Source organism: Labrus bergylta, chromosome 23 (assembly GCF_963930695.1).
Source record: "Labrus bergylta chromosome 23, fLabBer1.1, whole genome shotgun sequence".
Lineage (NCBI taxonomy): Eukaryota > Metazoa > Chordata > Actinopteri > Labriformes > Labridae > Labrus > Labrus bergylta.
In genome coordinates this window covers 1,111,142-1,135,496 of record NC_089217.1, presented here as the reverse complement: position 1 = coordinate 1,135,496, position 24,355 = coordinate 1,111,142, and the positions used below count along the sequence as shown (strand labels likewise).

General features: G+C 42.5%; 2 protein-coding genes and 1 non-coding gene across 4 annotated transcripts; all 3 read right to left on the bottom strand.

The window, feature by feature from the left end:
* Positions 1-1,332: 1,332 nt before the first annotated feature.
* On the bottom strand, positions 1,333-3,676 carry c23h11orf98 (chromosome 23 C11orf98 homolog). The gene is made up of 4 exons (XM_020655590.3): positions 3,568-3,676; positions 2,841-2,965; positions 2,544-2,641; positions 1,333-1,873 (listed from the first exon to the last, which is right to left on the bottom strand). Exons 1-4 carry the CDS (start codon positions 3,604-3,606, stop codon positions 1,719-1,721), a joined length of 417 nt encoding a protein of 138 aa, XP_020511246.1. The 5' UTR covers positions 3,607-3,676; the 3' UTR covers positions 1,333-1,718.
* Positions 3,677-7,044: 3,368 nt separating this feature from the next.
* On the bottom strand, positions 7,045-24,131 carry pthlha (parathyroid hormone-like hormone a). 2 transcript variants are annotated; one of them, XM_065951588.1, is made up of 4 exons: positions 23,971-24,131; positions 13,932-14,042; positions 7,931-8,463; positions 7,045-7,746 (listed from the first exon to the last, which is right to left on the bottom strand). In XM_065951588.1, exons 2-3 carry the CDS (start codon positions 14,036-14,038, stop codon positions 7,956-7,958), a joined length of 615 nt encoding a protein of 204 aa, XP_065807660.1. In that variant the 5' UTR covers positions 14,039-14,042; positions 23,971-24,131; the 3' UTR covers positions 7,045-7,746; positions 7,931-7,955. The 2 variants fall into 2 exon arrangements, with proteins under 2 accessions (XP_065807660.1, XP_020511249.1); XM_020655593.2 differs by lacking the exon at positions 23,971-24,131 and adding an exon at positions 14,271-14,643.
* Positions 9,455-9,527, bottom strand: trnat-ugu (transfer RNA threonine (anticodon UGU)). The gene has a single exon. It is a non-coding gene; the product is annotated as a tRNA-Thr (tRNA).
* Positions 24,132-24,355: the final 224 nt, after the last annotated feature.

Sequence of the window (24,355 nt, the reverse complement as noted above, 5' to 3'; positions counted from 1 at the left end):
CAGTTTACAGGCAGCAGCTTTATCAATAACGAAATAGGCTGAACATGAACAATACATTTAAAATAACAGCATTTAAACACCTCAACAGTCACATTTTAAATATCAGTTAGCTTAATTTATAACTCATATTTAAAGTATGGAAGGTCAATACTGCCAAGAAATAAACATTTGCGTAAAAAATTATCAGACGCTAAGTAGAAGTCTTTACTTTTGCAAACTAAGAGAAAAAGGAACAATTAGTCTCCTTTCTAAATACATTTTTTTGAACCTCAATCAAGGGCTGTTCATAAAAAAATGTTTTGTTCTTTTTAAATCACTGCCTTTGCTTTATTTTTTTAGAGAAATCTCTTCGTTTATATAAGCAGTTTACAGGCAGCAGCTTCATCAATAATTTAACGAGCTTAACATGAACAATACATTTGAAATAACAGCATTTAAACACCATAAACAGTCACATTTTAAATATCAGTTAGCTTAATTTATAACTCATATTAAAAGTATGGAAGGTCAATGCTGCCAAGAAATAAACATTTGCCTAAAAAATTATCAGACGCTAAGTAGAAGTCTTTACTTTTGCAAACTAAGAGAAAAAGGAACAATTAGTCACCATTTTTTAACCTCAATCAAGGGCTGTTCATAAAAAAACGTTTTGTATTTTTAAATCACTGCCTTTGCTGAAATTTTTTTTTTAGAAATCTCTTTGTTTATAAAAGCAGTTTACAGTCAGCAGCTTCATCAATAACTCAAGAGGCTGAACATGAACAATACATTGAAATAAATACATTTAAACAGCATAAACAGACACTTTTAGACCCATAAATATCACAGGTAGTTTAGTTTATAACTCTATGTAGGCCTGTTAAATGTACGGAAGACAAATGTTGGCAAGAAAAATAAATAAAATGTTTGCGTTAAAATTATTACATATTAAAGCCCCTGGGGACATGTCTTGAAATATTTAAACTCGGCATGTGATATCAACATGTAATGTTTTATTCTGAGTATAAAATAAACATTCATAACTCAGCCAATGAAAACCTAAAAATGGAAAACGTAAAAATGTTGCAGTCAGACAGTGTGGGCGTGTCAGCTCACACGTCAATCAAAATGAGCCCCCATTCAATGTGCTAAAAGCATCCTGGGATACCTAGCTATGCTAACGGGGCTTGCTTCACCACTTATTTTTCTTTTCTTAAGGAAATGTTGGGAAGAGAGGGGGATGGCAAGCAGCAAACGGCCGAGGTCAGATATGAACCCACGGTCTACAGTCTTGGTACAATGTGTCCTGAATTTCTAAACATGCAATTGGAAGGAAAAAGAAACATCAGGATGTTCAGAATTAGACTTATTTTTTTATTAACTATGGTACAGTCAGAGTGTTACAGTCACACTTAGTCATGGTATGTCTTCATTTGTATTTTTTTTTTACAACACAACAGGAACTACGTCTCAACTATGAGCTACGTTTAAACTAATCTGACTGTCTCAAACTTCTGAGTCCATGTTTGGATCAGCTCACGTTGACTTGATGAATAAATGATTTAATTTGTGGAACCTAACTTGTGAACTTCCCTGATGGTGAATGTTTTTCTCTTCTTCTTGTGTCTGAATCTTCCTTCAGACGTCCCTCCGATCAAACTTCAGAGAAACCGGTCGTTCGATATTTTCATTTTTGAGTTCAAACATGAATCTGAGTCCTGTTTTAAGCCGTCGTCTCGTCACTCCATCTCTTCCATCTCTACGTCCGCCTGCGCTCCAGCTGTACCCGCCTTCTTCTTCTTCTTCTTCTTCTTGTTTTTCTTTGTTGTGGATGGAGCAGACGATGTCTCCTGTTTCTTCTTCTGTGGTGCTGCTGCTGCTGGTAGAGCTTCAACTGAGGACAAAGATGACAACATTTTATGGTGTCCGATACTTTGGTTGAATTTCAAAGACATTCCCGTCTTACACATACCACCAACAACAACAACAACAACACCACCACCAACACCACCACCACCACCACCACCAACAACACCACCACCAACAACAACACCACCACCACCACCACCACCACCACCAACACCACCACCAACACCACCACCACCACCAACAACACCACCACCACCACCACCACCAACAACACCACCAACAACAACACCAACACCAACACCACCACCACCACCACCAACAACAACAACTTTATTAGTTACGATCAGAACTGAAAAAAAGTCGATGGACTACAAACGGAAACAAGAACCCGTCCATGCTGAAAGTCCAGACGCCCGTCTACAGATTCTACATTTGAATGTTGTTTTTAAACACTTGTTGAGCTTCACTGTGACTCACTGTCATCATACACATGTTAGCATGTTAGCATGTAGCTCACAGCTCAGGTGCAGATCTGCTTCACGCCGCTGCCGGTCGATCGTGAAGCCTCGAGCATCAAGTTCAGTGACTTTAATCGATAAACGTGGTGTGACCTCTGGTGTCAAAGAGCTTTTCAAAGCATCAACATAAAGAAGGATTTGAGCTGCTCCAACATGTGAACAGTGTCGTGTTCTCACCGTCCATCCCGGCCTTCTCCTGCTGCATGTGCTGCAGCTGCTTGATCAGCTTCCTCCTCTTCTTCCCCGACAGAGTGATGTTCGCCCGCGCGCTCGAGCTGAAACAGAAAACAAAAACACAGTCGCTGAGAAACACGATGGAAAGAAGCTCTGAAATATCTAAACTACGATCGTCTTGGAGCCGGTTGAACTCCTGAACGTTTCTTCTGGGTCGTGTTTCTGTGTTTGTGCAGTTCTCCGCAGATTACTGACACTAAGTGGTTTTAACTGTAAAGTCGTATTCGTCAGATGACTGACCTCCTCTTCTTCAGGTGATGGACGGTGATGAGACCCTGATCGACCACCGCTCCCGTGATCAGATGTCTCTTCCGCTTCTCTCTGCTCAAAACTCGCCGCCGCTTGAACAGATTCCTCCCGAGCTCCTGACAGACGACGACATGGGAAACAGTTAAAAGACGACGTGTACATCTCCTCTTCGATGTAATGAGCCACAGCTTAACCCAGACTCAGTCAATGTGAACCAAATGTACCTTCAGGTACCTGAAGTCACCTTTCCTCACGACTACTTCCTGTTTACACCAAATGTTGCCTCTGTTGTTTTGTAATTCAGACAGTGTGCAGGTTTTTTTTGCCCTTTCTGGCAGACTCATTCCTCTCATAAGCATCTTTTTTTTAAAATAAAATACCTGTTTTACTTTTTGACACGACTGATCATTAGAAAAACATCCGGTATCGAACCTTTTGACCCTCCAAGTACCTTTACTGTGAGACTTTAACCTGCAGAAGCTTATTCAACGTGTTTATTTATATAAATGACTTTTAAAAAGCAGATAAAGTTGGTTTCTAATGACCAGAAGAAGAAATAAAACTAAAAGTGGCTAACAAAGCAGCAAACAGTGTTTACGTTAGCTTCCTATGCTAGCTGTTAGCCGTCTCTAAGACAACGGACGTCATTAAATAAACATGACGTAAGTTCTCCTGTCTTTTCTAATCCACGGTGTTAATATAAATGTGATTTTCTTACAGTTTTGGGTCTGTTTATCTTCCCTCCCGGTGGAGACATGCTGCTTTTCTTTCTCACGTGGTCTTCTTCTTCTACTGTTCAGATTCCGGCTGTCTTCAGCAGCAGCTGCTCTCTACTGCCCCTCACAGTTCTGTCCACATATTACAATGACAGTGATGTCTAATGAGGGAAAAAAAGGTATTTACATACTTAGAATTTATAGCTTTAGGAATATAGAGATGCTCTGCCTTAGGTTTATTTATATTTTGTTATAATTTCTTTGTAAAAAAAATTAAGACCTTTATAACTTTACACATATTTATTTCTGTTTTTGTCTGTTTGATGATTTCCTTCGCAGTGTAGACACATTGCTTGTTCATTCTCTATGTAAAAGTCATTATGACATTACTAGTTTCCCCCCACATTTTTCACATCTTTTGACTCTTCAGTACTCAGCAGCAACATGAAAAAAGGCCCAACCTGCAAATGCTGACATCTAATGGCCACATGTGAGTACTGCAACATGTTCCTGTTACACTACTTGCATACGACATTCTGACGGTTGTACCTAATTCATAGTTTGTATGCTTCTGGTTGCATTAGTATTAATAGGTATTTCCTTTTTTCACCATTAAGTCATTTGGCTGTTACACACAGATATTCAGGTGACGTCTCGGACTCAGTATCAGCTGCTGATGTTTCTCCCGCTGCTCTCAGAGGGGATATCGATGACTTTTGACTCGTATTTTCAAACTGTGCGATCGGACCTGAACAGATTATATCATGAAAGCGACAGTGTGTCCGTGTGTGGACATCTGGAGCGCTTCAGATTCAGTCATAACAATAAAAGGGTTGGACGGAGTAACGGATCAGTTTCCTCCCGGCAGATTAAAATCATCTGGACCGAGTGAGCGAGACTCTGATCCTGCAAAACCTTCCACGACGGCGTTAATGATGTCTGACACAACATGAAGGCAGCTCCTCTGAGAATCTGAGGTTTAGTTTCGGGCGGGATGTTTGGAGATTATAAAAAATAAAAAAACTCTTTTATTGGAACAAATTCAACCTTTTCTTTGACTGAACTCCAGACTGGAAATCAGGACAAATGTTTCTGTGTCATCTGATTGAAAGACGACTCTCTGCTGGAAGATCTGCCGCCAAATATTTATTTTTTGTTTTTGGGGCTTTTTATGCTTTCAAGTCCTGCAGTGAGTGTGTGGTTCTTCTGCCGATTAATTAAACTTGAGTCTGAACAAAAAAAGAGCAATTAATTTAAACCCCAGAAGGAACAGAAACAAAGTTTTTTATCCGGAGGCAGGTAGGCCTTTCAAACAGAATACTCCGAGTCGTCTCGGTTTCTCGCTCTGACTTCCTGACCTCCTTTAGTTTTTCTTGGGTGTTGAAGATTTGTCGCTGCGCTGCTCCTCTCTTTCTGCTCGATGTCTCTCAGCTCTCCACCTGAATCCAAACCAAACTCGGTCGTGTCGTGAAGCTGTGGCGGCGGGAATTATTTTAACGACTCGAGACCAGAAGCCAAATCCCTCCGGCCTCTTTCTGCAGCCCTGGAGCTCTTGATCGTCCCTAATTGAAACCTGGATGGAATTTATGATGAGGGTCTGCAATTTGTTGACACTTCTGCTCCATTGAGTGGAAAGTTGTAATTTTTCCCTCCTGCTGTTCGTGCAGACGTTTCTAAAAAAAGCTGCTAAAACTGAGAGAGATGGTTTCCTGCTGAGCTGATGATGGCGATCAGAGTTTAACTGGACAGAGTAAAGAAGTGATGACAAGACGTACAGCAGAAGAAGAAAGCGTTGGTGGGCTGAGAGGCCTTTTAAAAACATTTATTCTACCAGGAAATGCCAAAAAGGCCGACTCCCTGCTTCATGTGTTCTGATGTTTCGCAGCTGCACAAAAAATCAAAGTTCATCACTGCAGAACTTGCATTAAAATAATCTAATTTTTAAATTCCCTTTAGGACCAGAGAAATCCAGTGGAAACTTTTGGAGCAATAAAATGTACATTTAGGCTTTTACGATAATCGAAATGTAACCTTTAATACAATTCTCATAAAAATCAAACAATATTGATATTAATTGCAAAAATTAATTAGCAATATTTCTTAAATTCATGCAGTAAATCCAGGGTTTTACGTATGTACTCCTTGAATGTCGTTTTCACTGTTTTGTAAATTATACTTTGCACTTTCTGGGGCGGCTGTGGCTCAGTTGGTAGAGTCGGTCGTCTCTCCTGGATGATTGGGGGTTCGATCCCCAGCTCCTCCAGCGACACATCCGATGTGTCCTTGGGCAGGATACTTAACCCTGAAAAGTCCATTTACCATTTTAACTGGATAACTTGACATAAACATTATTCAGTGTGGGTAGGTCATCCATGCTCTACTGTTGATATGTTTTTGTGCATAAAACCCCCCCTCAGTCTTACAAACAACATGTTCTAAATGTCTAATAAGGGCATTAAAGTGGGATTAAGGACTCAGCACACTGTTGCAATCATGACGTTAATAAAAGCTGCTGACTGATGAGTTTCAAACTGTGTTGGAAACATTTTTCTGTCCAGATTTTTCTTCATCTTTACTGGAAACTTTGGGAAGATTGTTTTTTCTGTTTCTGACGCTCCATGAGTCAGAGAGATGAACCCAAACAGACTCCCAGGGAGAGTTTGATGTGAAGAACGAGGCTGCGTCAGTGTTAAGAGCCACAGAAGAACAGTTACATATATTTAAATATAAATGCACTGGTTTCTAATGCATTTGTTTCTTTATGTGCTTTTGGAGGAGTTAATGTAACTACTCTTATTTAAAGCCTGTTTTTAGTGTTTAAAACTTATTTTGTAACCTACAGCAAAACACCCTCAACATTAAATAAATAAATAATTGAACTTCTATGAACACTTAAGTTATTGTTTTGAGGTTATATATGACAAGTGTGAGATGTTTTTAATTTTAAGTGAGATGTGAAACCAAAATAAAAACTGCCGATGTAACACAAACAAGACAAACGGAAGAGGACCCAGGACACGACAATAAGTTTAGACTCAAAGCTTGAAATAAAGTTGAAACAAATTATTTTATTATAAAGTAAGGCTCAAGTGTATTTTTTGGTTAAAATTCTATTTTTTTTGTTTATTAAAGATATTTATATATAAACACTTTAAGAATGTCCTATAGTTTTCTTTAAAACAAAACTTCAAATTACAGTTTTATACAGTATACAGTTATACAGTTTTTCATAAAGGATTTGAGGTTTCCAGCAGCTGAATGGAGATCAGAGGGAAATAGTCTGGCATTCATTTTTAGACGTTATGTTTTAACCTATACTTGAATTATACCTGAATCTTTAGAGGACCGGGGATAGAGCCTTGAGGAACTCCACCAAGGCATGTTGTGGTTTCTTTATTCAATATAATATCATGAAAACATGCATTATTATCAATAAAAGGGCAAAGAGACTTCAAAAACACAAGAGACTGCAAGGATGATACTGTCAAATGTTTAATCTGTTCAGTACACGGTGTTTATATCAGTGCAAGTGCCAATGAAACAACAATATCGAGCCGTGTTTGGTGTATGTACACAGATGAACTTTGGCGTTGAGAAGCAGAGCGGGTGGAGGAGGAAACACTGAAGGCGGCAGGAGGGTCGAACACAAACGTGAGACAACAAACAGCTTCCATCAGAAACAAAAACAGCAGCGAAGAAACAAAAAAAAAAACAGGACGTGTGGAGAGCCAAAGGTCAAAAATCAAAGAGAAAAATCACACAAGAGTGACGACCGTCGTTTTTTCTTCATTTCAATAAACCACATCAACGAGTCATGGAACAAAATTAATGGTATATATTTATATTTATATATCTAAAGTGCAATATGGTACAAAAATATAGAAGGTCAGCAGCACCTCGATACATTTACAAAATAAATACACCATTCAGACAAAATAAATTACTGCAAAAAAATCTGACATAATTGGAATAAAAAAAGAAAAAAAGCAAGGATTCACAAAGATTAAAATCTGTCGCCTCACACAGCATCAAATAAGATCTTTTAATCATATTCTGCTATTTCTGCTATATTTAGAATATTTACAAACAATAAATATTTTCCAAATTCTTTCCAAACAATCACTTTTACAGAAATCTGCAATGTGAGAGTTTAGGAGTCCACTGCGACTGTCCGAACATTTCTGAAACACAAAGAGAGAAAAACATGACAGGTCAGTGATTTGTATTCATGTTTGGGTTCAGAGAGTAAAACATTTTTCGATTCTTTGACACTTTTAAAACCACTTTGACACTTTTCTGATCCAAAAACATAACTGAACATTATTACAGAAAATGCTGTGACATGTATCTGAACTGTGAACTCACCTTTGTCAGAGACTGACAACGTTTTTTAAAGTAGCGCCCTCTGCAGGCCGAGCAGAGACCTCCACTCCAGGTGGAGTCCACTTCCTTGTTCGTCTTCCGGCCTCCACCCGAGCGAGCGCGCCCTCCTCTTCCTCTTCTCCCCCTCCCTCCTCTTCCCGGACCTCCCTTTCTTCTTCTTCTTCCCGGACGCCTTCAGCACGCCGTCTTTGTATGTCTGAGACTTGTTGGTCTCCTGCGGCAGGTTGGTGCCCTCCTCCTCCTCCAGTTTGAAGCTGATGGGCAGGTTCTTGGTTCCTCCGGGGGGTTTGGAGTGCAGGGTGCTGCCGGTGGTGCTCAAGTGTATTCCCAGGCCGACCCCGGACAGCCCGACCCCGCTGCTGCTCCCGCCTCCCGCAGTCGTCCGGGCTGAGAGTTCTCTGATCTCGGCCGTGTGGACTTCGTCTAAAAGCTCCTGCAGCCACATCCTCCGCTTCAAGTCCTGCATCACCCGGCCTTTATCGTGCATCAGCTGAGCGTGAGTCACCGACCGCTTTCTGCAAAACATCACACAGAAGATTTGTTTATGTTAGACTTCTCTTTTAAATCCCTGCACCTAAACTGTAAAGCACACTTTCTAACTCTTTGAGGGAGAGTTCACTCTGTTGGCCAGCAGGGGGCAGCAGCCACAGTGAAGGGAAAGCTTGAAATGCATCAGCAGATTTCCAATAATCCCTGATTGCATCAGTGAATAAATCGTCATGATTCATCAAACCGCAGGAGCTGAACTGTTTCCAGGGTTGTTAAAACTGATCTCCACCCGGCTCCAGGAGGTCCACACCACCTCCGCCAGTTTTCCTTTTCGATTAATCACTGATACGATCGTGGCACAGAGTCTTTGGCTTTTCACTTTTCATTAAAATAAACGTAAACTGACAGAATCGTGGCACTCGGACCCTCCAGGGATGAAAAACTGGAGCCGAAAAAAAAAAAAAAGAGAAACTCCAAAAAAGAGAAACTATGAAAAGGCTTCGTTCTGAACTCTGGCTGCACCGAGCTTTTAGAGATTATGTAAATCCTATCAGGTGATTTCTGGGATCTAAAGATGAATATTGATTGATGTGATCATGTTTAACTCGTCGTGATGCTGCAGCGCTTCATGCTGCTCAAACATCATCACTCAGATTTGATTTGTGTAAATTCAGGAACGACGAGACTCGATGAAACCATCAAGAAAGAATCTTTTAAAAACAACTTTTCGATCACATCTTTGTTCTCATGAATAACAAACACAAATCATGATGAATAAACAATAAGAGACTTTGAATCTGCGTCTCAAACACGCTTATAAACTCTCTCCTCGGCCTCATTCTCACTCCAAACACCTTCAACATAAGAAGCAGTTTAAAGACGTCATGCCTTTGTTACTTCATCGCCTCCCACGAGCCGAGCGCCGTCAGGTATTTCAGGTTTAAAGTTAGCTCTGGTTATGTGTTCACGGTGACCTTTGACCTGTGTGAGAGTAAATAATGAAAAAAAAGGATAGGCAGGCCCCAGCGAGATTTGAACTCGCGACCCCTGGTTTACAAGACCAGTGCTCTAACCCCTGAGCTATGGAGCCCTGCATGCACAGCTGTCAGGGCCACGCCTTTATAAACGCCACCGCCTGCTGTGACAGACAGCTGACGGCCTGCATGAGAACAGAGAGCGGGTAAAGGGGGGTGAAGAAGTTCGATTTGAGAAGCCAAAGAGGAAACATCCACATCGTGACATCTGCAGACTTCACCAAACTTCAACGACATTTTCTCCATTTATGAGACATCATGTTTGAATGAACGTCTCATCTAGAGGTTAAAGGTTAAACGTTTCCCTCCTCACTGTGAGACGGTTAAAGATGATCATTTATGACTTTAAATAAAAAAACACTGGAGGCTTCAGTAAGATTTGAACTCACAACCTCTGCTTCAAACTAACTCTCTTGCTCTGTGTGGCATCCTGCCATAAAGCCGCCACAAGGGGGAGCCGTTTGCACAGGCAGCAGGAGGAAACACCCCCGGACGGACTTGGACGAACGTCAACAACAAACTCTGCATTTTTTTTTTTTTTTTTAAAAGGCGTCAGATTGAAACTGGTTCAACATTTTTCTGCAGCTCAAATGTTCACGTCAGAGTTTTTTTTCTTTTCAAACTGAGTTGATTTGTTTGATCAGAAACATCTGAAAAACATCTGCAGCTCTGTGCAGGATTTGAACTCACAACCTCTGGATTAAGAGACGGAAACTCAGAGGAGACAAAAGACCTCTTAGACTCTTTCCTTATAACTCACAGTAGACATGTGCATGTGTTAAAGATGAAACACTGGGGCGTAGATGGCCTAGTGGTCAGGTCACACTCCATTTAGGAGGCTATAGTCCTCAAAGCAGATGGCCCAGGTGCAAATCCGGCCTTATGTCATTCTGTCTCTTACACATTTTCTCTGCTGCAACCTCTCATGCACAAAACCAGAACTCAAACTTCTGCACTGACACCGTGAGGACACACGCAGAAATCTTCATTTTTAAGATGTCAAATGAGTTCTTAATTTAAAATGTTGTTGACGTCCTTTTTGCAGGTGAAATGTTCTCTGGATGTTTGCACGAGTTGTGTTGAAGACTTTGCAGGAAACCAAGCGGAAGTGCAGGGTTTGAATATTTAACACCTCTGATCTGATATCCTGATCGACCACAAGGGGGTGCTATACTCACAGATATCCAGAGGTTAACGTGCAGCACCTGGCTGAACTTCAACCAAACTTCATTTAAATCTTTTGTTTTCGGAACGTCATGATTTCTCTGCAGAAATGTTTTGAACACATAATCCAGAAACCTGAGAACACGCTGCTGCGTCTTTAAAAATATAAAGTTTAGTTAAACGTGATGCTCTGATTCTGAACAGATGGGACGAGCTGTTGTCTTTGCAGGTAGAGTCGGATCGGGGGGCTTTGCTTTGCCGCGGTGTCTCGTTACTCAGAGTCTTAACTCTAACACAAACAGAACGCCGCGGCGCTCAGCTCCGAGGCCTGGGAACCTCCGAGCGCCAACGCCGCACAAACACTTGAGGTGTCTGAGCACACAAACACACCGCCTTCAATGGGAGATACCGGCGGCTGATTACAGCTCAGCACCACCGCCCCCGTCACAGCCCGTCAGGGGGTTTCCCATCATGCACTGCTCCTCCTCCCTGTGCAGGGCTCAGCGTGTTGTGGAGGAACGCTGCATCCATACAAACAGAAGAGGAGTTTTCTCATTCAGCTCCACGTCGAGGTAAAGTGAGTTTTTATTCTTCTGCTGAATAATAAAAAATATCCTGAGAACCGTTTATACACGTTTATATACTTCCTGTTAGAAGACACAAACTCCCTGAGTGTCTGAAAAGTGATCCGACGGAGGAGGAGGAAGAGGAGGAGGAGGAGGAAGAGGAGGAGGAAGAGGAGGAGGAAGAGGAGGAGGAGGAAGGAGGAGAGGAAGGAGGAAGAGGAGGAGGAGGAGGAGGAAGAAGAGGAGAAGGAGGAGGAAGAGGAGGAGGAGGAAGAGGAAGAGGAGAGAGGAGGAGGAGAGGAAGGAGGAGAGGAAGGAGGAAGAGGAGGAGGAGGAAGAGGAGGAGGAGGAGGAGGAAGAGGAGGAGGAAGAGGAGGAGGAGGAGAGAGGAGGAGGAGAGGAAGGAGGAGAGGAAGGAGGAAGAGGAGGAGGAGGAGGAAGAAGAGGAGAAGGAGGAGGAGGAAGAGGAGGAGGAGGAGGAAGGAGGAAGAGGAGGAGAGAGGAGAAGGGAGGAGGAGGAGAGGAAGGAGGAAGAGGAGGAGGAGGAAGAGGAAGAGGAGAGGAAGGAGAAGAGGAGGAGGAGGAAGAGGAGGAGGAGGAAGAAGAGGAGGAGGAAGAAGAGGAGGAGGAGGAGGAGGAAGGAGGAGAGGAAGGAGGAAGAGGAGGAGGAGGAAGAAGAGGAGGAGGAAGAAGAGGAGGAGGAGGAGGAGGAAGGAGGAGAGGAAGGAGGAAGAGGAGGAGGAGGAAGGAGGAGGAAGAGGAGGAGGAGGAGGAAGGAGGAGGAAGAGGAGGAGGAGGAGGAGAGGAAGGAGGAGAGGAAGGAGGAGGAGAGAGGAGGAGAGAGGAGGAGAGGAAGGAGGAGAGGAAGGAGGAGGAAGAGAAGGAGGAGGACAGAGGAGGAGGAGGAGGAGGAAGGAGGAGGAAGAGGAGGAGGAGGACAGAGGAGGAGGAGGAGGAGGAAGGAGGAGAGAGGAGGAGGAGGAGGAGAGAGGAGGAGAGAGGAGGAGGAGGAGGAGGAGGAGGAAGGAGGAGGAAGAGGAGGAGGAGGAGGACGATGAAGAGGCCCTGAAACATCTTGAGATGGTGAAGCTCAGTTTCCTGTTTGTGTCCTTTCACGACAGACAGAATTGACGCATTACAAATAAAGATTGATTGACTGATTGATTGATTGATTGATTGATTGATTGATTGATTGATTGATTGATTGAGTGATTGATTGATTGATTGATTGATTGATTGACTGATTGATTGATTGATTGATTGATTGATTGACAGCTCTGTGTTCTGTAACGAGCTGCTTCAGATTCTGGACGTTCAGAACGACAGAATCACTTCCTGTTCGTCCAGGTTGATTTTCTAAATTTTTGTTTTAAGATGAAACGCTGAAACTTCTGAACTGCCGAGGCTCCAGAAAACATTCAAAATCAACATTTGAGAATTTATAAAAATCACACAGAGCAGGAAACTGGACATTACTGCAGCTCCTACAAAATAAAAGAGGAGACAGAGAAGAACCAAACACCGACTTGGTCTTTCTTTGATTTGGAAAACTCTCTGGACAAACTTCTCTGACGTTTAGTTTTTAAAACAAGGATTTAGTTCATTTAGACAAAAGGTTTCCAAACAGCTCATCAAGTAACCTTCACAGTAACCTCGTCCACATGGTTTATTTAGATTTCTAAAACATCAAAAATATTTAATTTAAGGTCATAAAAGATCAAGAACTGCAGCAAGATTATTTTCCTTCCACTGACAGCTGCTCCTGTTTGAGGCCTAAAAACCATTTAGATGATTCAAAGCTCCAACTCAAAAACGTGCGGACCACCTTGACAACTTCTCGAGAAGATTTTTATAACCTGTCGTTTAACACAGCCTCTGATGAAGAGCGGTCAGGCGTGTGATTCTGAAGCTCACACTTCTCATTTCCCCTCAGATGGAGTTAACCCCGTCCTGAAATGGGATGAATCACACATCAGCAAACGGCTGCCGCTCTGTTTCCCCCCCGACACCGACGAGGACTTTAAGGTAAACCTGCACGACGACGACGACGACGACGACAAAGTTTGAATCACTTTAAAGACTTTTAACTGCAGACTTCAAAATAAATGCATTTCAGATGTGACCTGGAAACTTCTCTCCCTGAGAGCATCTTCCCACTGAGTCATTAAAAACTGATCACATCTCAGCGTCTCTCCAGGAAGTGTTGAACTCTCTCTTAAAGGAACATTTATCCCGTTTGGCATCGGGCGCCTCGGCAGGAGCAGCAGGTTTGGTTTGGTGCCGAGCCGAGGCTGAGCATCAGCATTATTCATTTCCCTCCGGAGTCCAAACACAGAGAGACGGAGAGGGCGTTAGAAAGTCTGACGGGGCCCTGAACGCGTCTGATGGGAGCGAGAGAGTTTGAGTTTATCACAGCGAGACGCTTTCTGCCTTTAGGTAAACACACAGGTGGGCGAGCGCTAACCAAACATCTGCCGGCACGTTTCACAAAATGAACACATTTTCCAGCCTCTGCTCGCCCACCACGCAGGGAGAGAGAGAGAGAGAGAGAGAGAGAGAGAGAGAGAGAGAGAGAGAGAGAGAGGACATAAACGAAAATAAATGAAAACGAGCAAATATCGGAAAAAAGATTATCTGGAAGTTGGGTCCACTTTTTTTTGACTTCTACTGAGAGTGAAAAGAGAATCAAAGGAGAGTTTAAAAAAAAAGAAAAGAATAAGTGAGACTCACATTCTGCTGCTGAGGGCATCGATGGGGCGTCCAAAGTGCGGCACAGGAGAGCAGAGCAGGAACAGAGCGAAGCACCACTGCTGCAGGACTCTCCTGGAGCAGAACATCTTCCTGTAAAGAAGAAGAACAACACAGTCATGAGCTCCACTTCATCTCTAACATCTGAGAGAGGCTATCTGATGTTCAATCTGCAGACGAGTCTCTGCAGAAAAAAAACAAGTCCTGCATGTTTCCCCCGCAAATTAAACCACAACAAAGATTAAAATTAAACTAAACAAAAGCAGGAGAAGAAGAAGAAGAAGAAGAAGGAGAAGAAGAAGAAGTTGGAGAGAAACTCACTCTCCCACAGCAGCGTCTGTTCCGAAGATAAAAACTTTAATTCACTTTAAGTCCAGTCTCAAACTTTCCAGTCTGACTTCAAACCACAAATAATAAACGTCTCAGGAGACAAAATCCAGGTGATGACACCTTCAGGAAGAGGGAGAAAAAAATCCCCACGAGCCAAAACACATCCAAGAGCCCGTTCTTTTCCAAAGTCGTTATTTATGCTCCTCCTTAAAGAGTAGAAGAAGAAGAAGAAGAAGTCCCGCTGCGGCTCCAGCAGACGTCCAGGTGTCCCGCAGTGAGAGGTGAGTGATGTCAGGGCAGCTGCTGCAGGTCGGTCTGATGGGAGCGAGTGCTGCATGCTGCCTGAGCGTCTGAGCAGGTCAGAGGAGAGCAGAAGGGGGAGGACTTATGAAACAAAGAGGAGGGCCTCCTCGTTCTGTCTCTGCCCACTGGAGGAGCAGGAGTCAGATAAAGAAAGAAGAAGAAGAAGAGGAGCGGCAGGAAGGTGGCACTCGAGCAGCACAGAGAGAGAGACGACCTGAGAGCTGTGCAGGAGCTACGAGGGTCAACTAGTGCCCAAAAAATCATCCAAAGTTTGAAGAAAACGAGGGAGAGAAAATTCAAATACTCTTATAGAAGATGAGACAAATAAAGATGACAACTCAAACAACAACAAAAACATCATTGTTGGATTTGTAGGTTTAAATAAACAACAAAGACAAAAGCAAAATCGCAGCACTTCATATTTATGAGGGGCGATTAGTGCCAAAGAATAACGCTTGTCCACTGATCTGTCCATTTTTAGATTTCACTGTCCTGCTTGAAACCGTTGTTGGAATCTACGGGGGTCAAATAGTGCCAAAAAAGTTTGTAAAAAAGGATCTGTAAACTTATTTGATGCTGTGTGTCTTTTATGTCAATGTCCCTGCTGAGAAAATGTATTTATGAGTTGAAGAAGAGCCTCATGTAGCTAAGTCAGCAGCAAAAGAAAACGAGCTAAATAAATAAACGTGCATGTAAGAAGAAATGGTGTCACTCAATGACGGACGGAAGTGCCCAAAACTGTGCAATCTGTTAAAACGTTCCGTCCACAAATGCTCAGTTCTCAAAAACATCATCAAAATGAAAACCCCAAAACGCACTCTTCGCCTCAGCAGAAGTATACGTTCATGCCGGGTTTTTTCCACCCAGGTGACTTTCAGAGCGCTCAGAGACTGGGAGGTATTTCCTGTCTTGTTGTGTGATGCACAGTGACAGCAGGTCAGAGTGCGAGTCACCGATCCGTCTCGGGGCCATCGCTGCCCTTTAGACGCTGAACAGTCCGGTGGTCAGTCTCAGGTGTAACACAAAACCTCCAGGCACAAAAACATGATGACTGAACTCTGAACCGTCAGTAACGTCATGACGAGCCGAGACAAGCAGCATGGGATTTTTTTTATATGTGTAGATCTAGCAGACAGAGCCTCGCACACACATCCCTGAGATCTCAGGCGACCCTCATAGGGGGGTCCGAGTCCCCAGGTCCACTGTGTTAGAGGACAGACAAGACATTCAACAATCGTACACAAGGATTAGAAATGCAGACTAATTAGCTGTGATGACCTCAAGTTGATAACATCCATCTGCTTTCTGTAGCTAATATCGTTTAAAAATCCAGTTTCCCCTCTGACGCCTGAAGCATTTAACGTGATGATCATCTGAGAACATGCAGGATTAATTAATTCACATTACTGTTAAAACATTTCTACCATCAGATGATGTGAAGTGATGCACGCTAACAAGCTCTGCGAGCTCTCTGATTCTAATTAACTGAAATCATCTTCTGCTTTCTAACACGTTACTCCACGTTGAGCAGCAGATTGTTAAACTGGATCACAGGATCTGCGTTCTTGTGGATCAAACGGCTTCACACTTAAAAAGCCTCAGACCACCAACACTGTCACAGCACTCTGCTCTTATGTAACCTCTCACACTGGGGCTGCATTTATTAGCATCACGCTTTTAAAAAAGAACAAAATAAAGCCGAGTTTAAATATCTGAAACAAAGCGGGAAAGATAATACCCCCCCCCCCCATCTGATCCTGATCCAAATTCAGTCAGCAAGCTACACATGATTACCAACACATGACAGTTCGCGTTTATATAAAACATCCACCAGGGGCAGCACTAAGCAGCACTCGGTAAGAGTTAAAGGCTGATGCGACCTCTCTGGGTCGAGTGCCTCTAGAACTTTATTTTGCTCCCCAAATGGTCCGTACAAGGGGAGTATCACTTTCTGAAAGAAAGTTTTATCACAATACCAGATTTTCAACTTTGATTTGATTAGAGTAAATGCAGACATGCACACACACGGTGCTACGCTCCCCCGCAGATTGTTGATCCCCTCGCTCATCTGTAACACCTGTTACTACAGTATGACGGTACAGAGGGGGGATCACTATTGGAAGTCTACGCCATTCTTTCCTTTTGTTTCCAGTTTGCCTTTTAATTGCAGGTGAATCTGTGAAATTTGTGAAAAACTGCTGACACCAAATTAAGCAGCGCAGCAAAGCGGAGAAAGACGAATGACTTCCGTAAAATTTGTGTTCAAATTCAACTTTTTCAACCTCTACTGCAGACGTATCTGTTGATCATCCAAAGGTTGTAGAACCACATGAAACCTGCATGATTTTGGTTAAATGTGATTTCTGATTTGGCAACTCCTGCTGGTCATTTCACAACAAACACCTGAGCACGCCACGATGCACGTTTGTACATGAACACTAGATAAAGATGAAGGTAGGAGGGCAGGAAAGTCCCGTCTGTTGAGCTGTTGTCATCAGGGCGTTATTAAATAATACACATTGGTTTTATGTGAAGCACATGAGTTCCCTGAGTTAACCCCCCCACACGGAGGCTTAAGAGCAAACATCAGTAAGTCAGACAAACACTGCGGGCAGCAGCGCCATTCCCCCTCGCCGCTCTGACTGACACGTGTTGAAATATCAGAAATGTGTTCCAGCTGTCGCCTCCACAATTAAGAACAGATCTAACACACACTCACGGGCTCTTATCTCCGAGTCTATCTGTGTGGAAATCATTTGTGGGTTAAATGTTTAAATGGGCATGAAGCATCGGAGATTTACGAGATGAACATGTTGTTTTTTAAAAACTCCGGCTAAATGTGAATCCTGAGTTTGAAGCATGTTTAAGATAAAGAGGGAAAACACTCAAGTTTGTTTAGTTTTGAGCTGCTGTTTAAAGGCTTTATATGTGATGTTTTGATCCAGCAGATGTCGCCCTTGAGCTCCAGCATGAAACCAAAACAACTTGCGCTGCATTGTTGTGTTAGCATGCTAATGCTAGTGATCTTTATTATGCTGGTATCTTCACACTGCATGTAAATTTACCTGAAATGAGCGTGATCTAGAAACACAGTTAAGCAGTGAGTACAGTATGTTATTCTTCTTTTCTCTAGTCCCTCAATTAAACAACTTTTATACACGAGGGGAGGAGTCAGCCGGCCGTCCTGGCGACGTAAACAAAGTGAAGATAGGACTCTGAAAACTCTGAAAACATCACAGACAGTGGGACTCGGGTGTTACACCCATTGTAGACAGTCATGACTCACTGAGTTATTTTCAGAGGATAAACTTGATTTATATATTTAAGTGTGAAGAATCACATAGAAAGACTTTCAGATAAAGAGGGAAAACACTCAAGATGGTTGCTAATTTCTGCACCCAGGAGACGAAAACGAACAGATAAAGTACACCTGCTCGTTTTGTCTTTTTTCTGTCCTGTTGTGCCTTGCCTTTATTTTCTGAAACCGAGCTACCGAATACTCAGTTCCCCTGTTGGGCTGAGCTAACGCCCCCTGAGCGGCTCTGGGGTCATCCTACACTCCACTGGCTCTCGCAATGAAAGAAAATCTGGACCCGAGTTTGTTTTGGGACAACTTTGATCAGAGTACAAGCTAACCTGACGTCTCTGAGCGTGGACACACTGAGCACAGAGAGCAGCCCACCGTGCACTTCCACAATGTTTAGCTAACATAACGACAGGTCTCTGGGGGTTTCAGCTCCATAGACCCTTTAAGAGGAATGACAACTTCTCTCCTGGGGGGGATGGGGGGGTTCTATACGTGAAGTGCGGATATAGATATTCATCAGGACTTCCCTTCAGTTTGCTCTCTGACTCAACAGTAAGTCAACTGGCTGAGTTTAGTCAAACTGTGTTTTCAATTTACTGAATTATCTGAAACATTCGGCCCTGGCGTCTGTGGGCTTTTGATGCGTCCTTGATTTTTTTTTTAACCCAGAAATAGCAGCTCCACTGTAAAGGTCACTGTATGAACATGAAGCACACACAATGAACACATTATTTGTAAACCTGCTGGCTGCCAACATGTGCTGATGCAACAAACCTTCCTGCTAGCTCCTTTCATTCATTAGGGATCATAAACACAATCCATTGTTTCTTTCCAACCCATCATCAGCGCTTTGAACAAAAAAAAATCTACATGTCGATGGTGAATGATCGGTGCCAGGGAGAACTTTTCCTCAGTTTGTCTGAAAATTAGTCGAGTTCCTTCCAGTTTATGAGCTCCTCTGGTTGGAGTCGGTTCAGGAACACAAAGTCCAGGCTGATTTTTAAACACTGGAACAAAAGGAGGAGTGTCGGGGACCAGCGGGGGGAACACTACCTGTCGTCGCCCCTCCCACCTCCTCAGACGCGTCCACTTCGCCTGGCTGGAAACTTAACTCTCATGTCCTCCTGCCCTCTGAAAGCTACTTTACCTGCACGTAAACAGGTAGAAGAAGGAAAAAAAAAAGTATTTTCCTGGCAGTGGGGGCAGCCTGTGGGGTCCGAGCCAGGAAAGCTGTTTTAGATTCATAGAAAATTGCAGCGTCTTGGCAGAGCTCGATATACACAAAACAAATGTCCGCTTTTAATCTCTGCGACCGCACCCCCCCGCTTCTCCTGCCTCTCTGCTTTTAAAAACAATTCTCCTCACAAAGGCTCGCACTGTTTAAATCTCCCCCCAGCAGAGGTCCAAACTGTGCCACCCGCTCCGTCCAACGGGCCCCCACACCGTCACCAGTGGCGGCAAAAATTCACAGGGGGCCCCTCCAAACAGGAATCACCCCCATTATGAAATAAATAAACACAGTTTTTTCCCCAATATTCAGGGCTAGCCGCCCATCATTCAGTCATTTACTGTTATATGAGTGAGTACTATCAGATGGGGCCCTTAAGGGAGGTTTCCTACTGTCATTCCAAACTTTGCACATTTTTGAGCCACTCCTGTGGTTTAAAGTTTATCAGCCCTCAGGGGGGCCCCCTACTGGCCTGGAGCCCCAAGCATGTTGCCTGCCTTGCCCGTTGACAAGCAGCACCTCCGACCGTCACCACACTGATAGGACGCTAACTCCCTTTTCACAACTAAAGGTTGACCAAAGTCAAGAGCTGAAACATAGCTGTCATAATTAAAGGCGTTATATGCGATTTTTTTGATCCAGCAGATGTCGCCCTTGAGCACCAGCATGAAACCAAAACAACTTGCGATGTATTGTTGTGTTAGCATGCTCATGCTAGCGATCTTTATTATGCTGGTATCTTCACACTGCATGTAAATTTACCTGAAATGAGCGTGATCTAGAAACACAGTTAAGCAGTGAGTACAGTATGTTATTCTTCTTTTCTCTAGTCCCTCAATTAAACAACTTTTATACACGAGGGGAGGAGTCAGCCGGCCGTCCCGGCGATGTAAACAAAGTGAAGATAGGACTCTGAAAACTCTGAAAACATCACAGACAGTGGGACTCGGGTGTTACACCCATTGTAGACAGTCATGACTCACAGAGTTATTTTCAGAGGATAGACTTGATTTATATTACATTAAAGTCTTTAAAATGAATTAACACAGAAGCAAAAATAAAACGATTACTCACAGAAATATAACAGTTTGTGAAAACACATTGTCAATATTTACCTCCTTTTACAGATGCAAACGGGGAAAACTAGCAATCAACTTGCAACGGCTTTGAGACCCTTGAAGGTTTCCTGCAAACCTGCAATCTACCCACCAACATGTCTATAAGACCAACGAATGTTTTCTGCAATTCAATCACAACAATTACTGAAATGTAAAAAAAATGTTGTGCTCTTTGCTAACGTAACGTGGTGGACACTCGTGAGCTGTGCTGTTTGAAAAGTCGTAGCAAAACAAAAGGTTAACCGGGAAATTTTTAAATAAATACCAATTAAATTACAGTGCCTAAAAAAATCTGTAATCAAATCAATCCTTCAGAACACAAAAAAAATAAATCATTTTAATTCTGTAGATGTTGTTTAACGGCGCTAACGGTTAATTCATGTGTCCAAATTAAAGAAGCGGGAACGTTAAGAGTCAGTGTTTCTTCCTGATCGTTCCACTTCAATCTGAATAAAACAAGTTAAGAGTGAGAGAGTGAGAGTAAGAGTTTCTGTTTCCTGGGCGAAAGATGAATAATTGTACAGAAAGTGACCTCGGAGTTGCGTTAATAGACGTGGTGGCTTCATGTTTTCGTACGGCAGATGTGAGACTCGCCGTAAATCACGGAGTTTCACGCAGAGGGACGGAGGACGTACGGAGAAATGATGGAAAAGTGTGAGCAGAGAGAGGAATGGGGGGGGGCAGGGTGATGGATGATGATGATTGAGGGATGATGAAGAGACCGTGGGACGTCTCGCTCATTCTCCTCTCAGGGGTGGCCTCTCCCTGTCCCTCATTTCAACCACTGGCTTACCTTCACCCCCCCCCCCCCCCCCCCCCACCTTAAAAATCTCTGGCTGCATTCGTGGCGACATAATTTTAACAGAGGAATTCAGGAATGTAGATTTTTTGTTGTTGAATTGTACAGAAACGATCAGCTCCATAAAGAAAAACTCCCCTCACTCTCTCTCTCTCTGTCGTGTTTCACTCGCTCAGATTATACTACACACGCCCACCACACGAACACATGCTCTCCACCGCTGTGCAACCACTAATAGTATTTCTGCGGAGTCGAACGCTGCACTGAAAAACTGCACCAGACAAACTTTAGCTCCCTCGTCTGACCCTGTGACCATTTAACAAAATATGAAAAGTACTGCCCACAAAAAAAAACATTCGCTAGTCTCGAGCTTCAGGTTGAGACTAAATGTAGGTTTTCTTAATTCAGAGACCGGGTCGTACAAGATTTTTAATCATGATTTACTGTATGAATTTGTAAATTCCAAAACCAAATTAAAGAACTATTTCATTATGAAAGTGGAAAATCTCAAAAGGAGGATTTTTTGCAATTCTATTTTCATTCTCAACATGCAAGTTTTATTTTTGCTTTAGCTAAGACTCACTGAAAATCAGTTTCCTTTTTATTGTTTGTATGTGATTCTGCACACATCTACAGTTCAATATCTCATCCAGGAATTGATTAATTATCACTATTAGTAATTATCATCTTCTCATAAGAAATATTGTACAAAACAGGAGAACAGTTCTGATTATCTCCCCAGCATTACGTAAAGTTTAATATCATGTTGATGTTTCAGCCAGTGAGTAATAAATTAGAAGTTAAATGTCCCCTGAAGTGACTTTAATGAAACTGCAGCAGATTCATTTCTTGAGTATGCTACATGCTATCGCACAGCGTACAGTACTGAGAGAAGAGGCGCCTGCAGTCTGCCTCTGACTGAGCGTCTCCGGGTGACTTTTGCAGATGTCACCAGATGGTTGTATATAATCTGCTGGTGTGTCACTCTTGGATCCCACTGAGGCAATCAAGTCCCCGCGCTCAATTACATCTGATTATGGTTAACACGGCTCTGCCAGCGGAGTGGATTAGAAAATGTAGAGGGACAGAAAGTGGTTTTAGGCTGTATTGACTTTCTAAACAGTTGACATTTGCTTCAGTTTTTTATGGCTTTAGGCTCAAGAGTTGATGAAGTGTTAGAGAGAAACTCTGGAGATATTTGAAACAGACTTTTGTACAAGTTTTCCAGCTAATAACAACACTTGGCCACCCGCTGAGTGCTTGATTTGTCAGCAAAGACATGCTGCAAAGTGAAAACCTCAGCTTGTTCTTTACTTTGGAGTACAGGAGAAGGATATGTAACCCTGTAAAGTAAGCCGGACAGCCGGACAACGGTTACGTTGAGAGCCTCAATGAAGTCCTCCTCACAGTGGCCGTGGGTTCAAATCCGATCTCGGCCCTTTGCTGCGTGTCATCCCCCATGAATCTCCCCTCTCAACATTTCCTGTCTATCTTCAGCTGACCTCTCCCATAAGGCAGAAAAGGAATAAAATAGTAGCTAGCTTTGGGAGCAGCTAACACGCTAATCGTAATCTGATAAAATATCCAAAACAGATAAAGCAAACTTTTACAATAAAACAAAATAATTACAAAGTGTGGCTGTTCTACAACATGCTAACACTAAGTAGAAGCTAACACCAGGAGAAACCAGCAAACTAGATTTCTTCTTCAATTCACCAACAAAACAACACAAAATGACAATTAACCACACGTAGCAAAGAGATAATGCTTTCCTCCATTAAGCTAGCATAACAAGATTTACAAAGAAGCGACAAACATGTAGTTTTGAGTGACAAACAACACGACAGCACAAATGATAACCAAACCCTGAAGAGTCCACAATACTTAAAATATGAAACTTTATTTACTGACTAAAAGAAGTTATGCTGTTTCCTTTTTAATGATTTAGGATTTGGCAGCTAATACTTCCAGACCACAGCTAACGAAAGCTAACAAAACTTGTTTTTGAGAAGCCACTAAAGTTTACTAAACTCTTTTGTCAAAAGCCCAATGTTAATGGAAACATGTTGTTGAAACTGCTTGAGTTATGAATTAAATTATGAAGTATTAAGTAGTGGTTACTTGTTTGATGTTATAGAAGAAAACAGCAAACAAGCTAACGAAAAACTTGTTTTATCCATATCAACACACCTTTTTAAAACCACACTTTGATTTAGACAACACACTGAAAATAAGAATTTATCTGAGGCTTGAGATTGATTTCAAAGTGCAAGTTTGTCATCATCAAACAAACATTTAGTCGTGGTAATGTTGTATTATACAACAGCTACAGTGCATGTTTCATTAGCCTGATTAACTTCTGATTTAATAAAACGTCCCGATAGAGAAAAACCCTGAAAGTTCCTGACTTATTAATAATTATGAACTGGTCCTACGATGTCAAGAAAACCTTTGTTTCTAGACAAGACTTGTCTGTTATTAAATGTTTGTTAATAACAACAATCATTTAAAATTATTTCAAGCAACACACAAGTCAAAATCAAATAAGGGTGGGTTCACACTAGGGACCCGAGGCCCGGATCAGAGTACGCTTGACCCTAAAGTCCGGATAATTTGATCAGTGTGATCACAAACGTACCGTGCCCGAGTCCGCTCGAAGAGGTGGTCTCGAGCACGGTGCCTAATGTGAAAATGCCCTGAGAGTCAAGTCAAAAATCTGCAAAGAACAGTCAGAATATAGAATCATGAAAGAGATTTGTGAAAAAAGTCAAAAGGTTTTCAATCTTTAAGCTTGAAAAGAAACTTACTTTTTAAATACAGCAAACTTTATCCTAAAGCCATGTTTGAAACTTACATTAACACATCCTCCCCTTCAGTTTTTGCACAAACTAAATAAGATTTATTCTTTTTTTTTTTTTGCATAATGGATTTCTTACCCGCTGTAGTCTTGCTGCTTCTGAGTCTTATGAATCCAGTGAAGATTCGAGTCACAAAATAAAACCTTTCCTGGCTCCTCTTGTCCTGAGTGTTGTTCCTCTGAGGAGAAGAAGAAGAAGAAGCTCCTCCAGTTGTTCTGAGAGTCTCTCTGAGCTCGGTATGATCTGTTGTGAAGGTTCGAAAACCTTTTTAAATGAAGTGAAGCCCTCTTTATGACATCACACCGTGGTCATCAGCTGAAGGGTAATTAAACGGATGAACTTACTCACTCTATCTGTTCCTCCCTCCCACATCCCCTTTCCTCTCGTCCTTTCCTACACTCACAAAAACACTCAAACGCACCACAAACTTCAGTTTATAATTCACAGTCTGAACTTGTTGTGT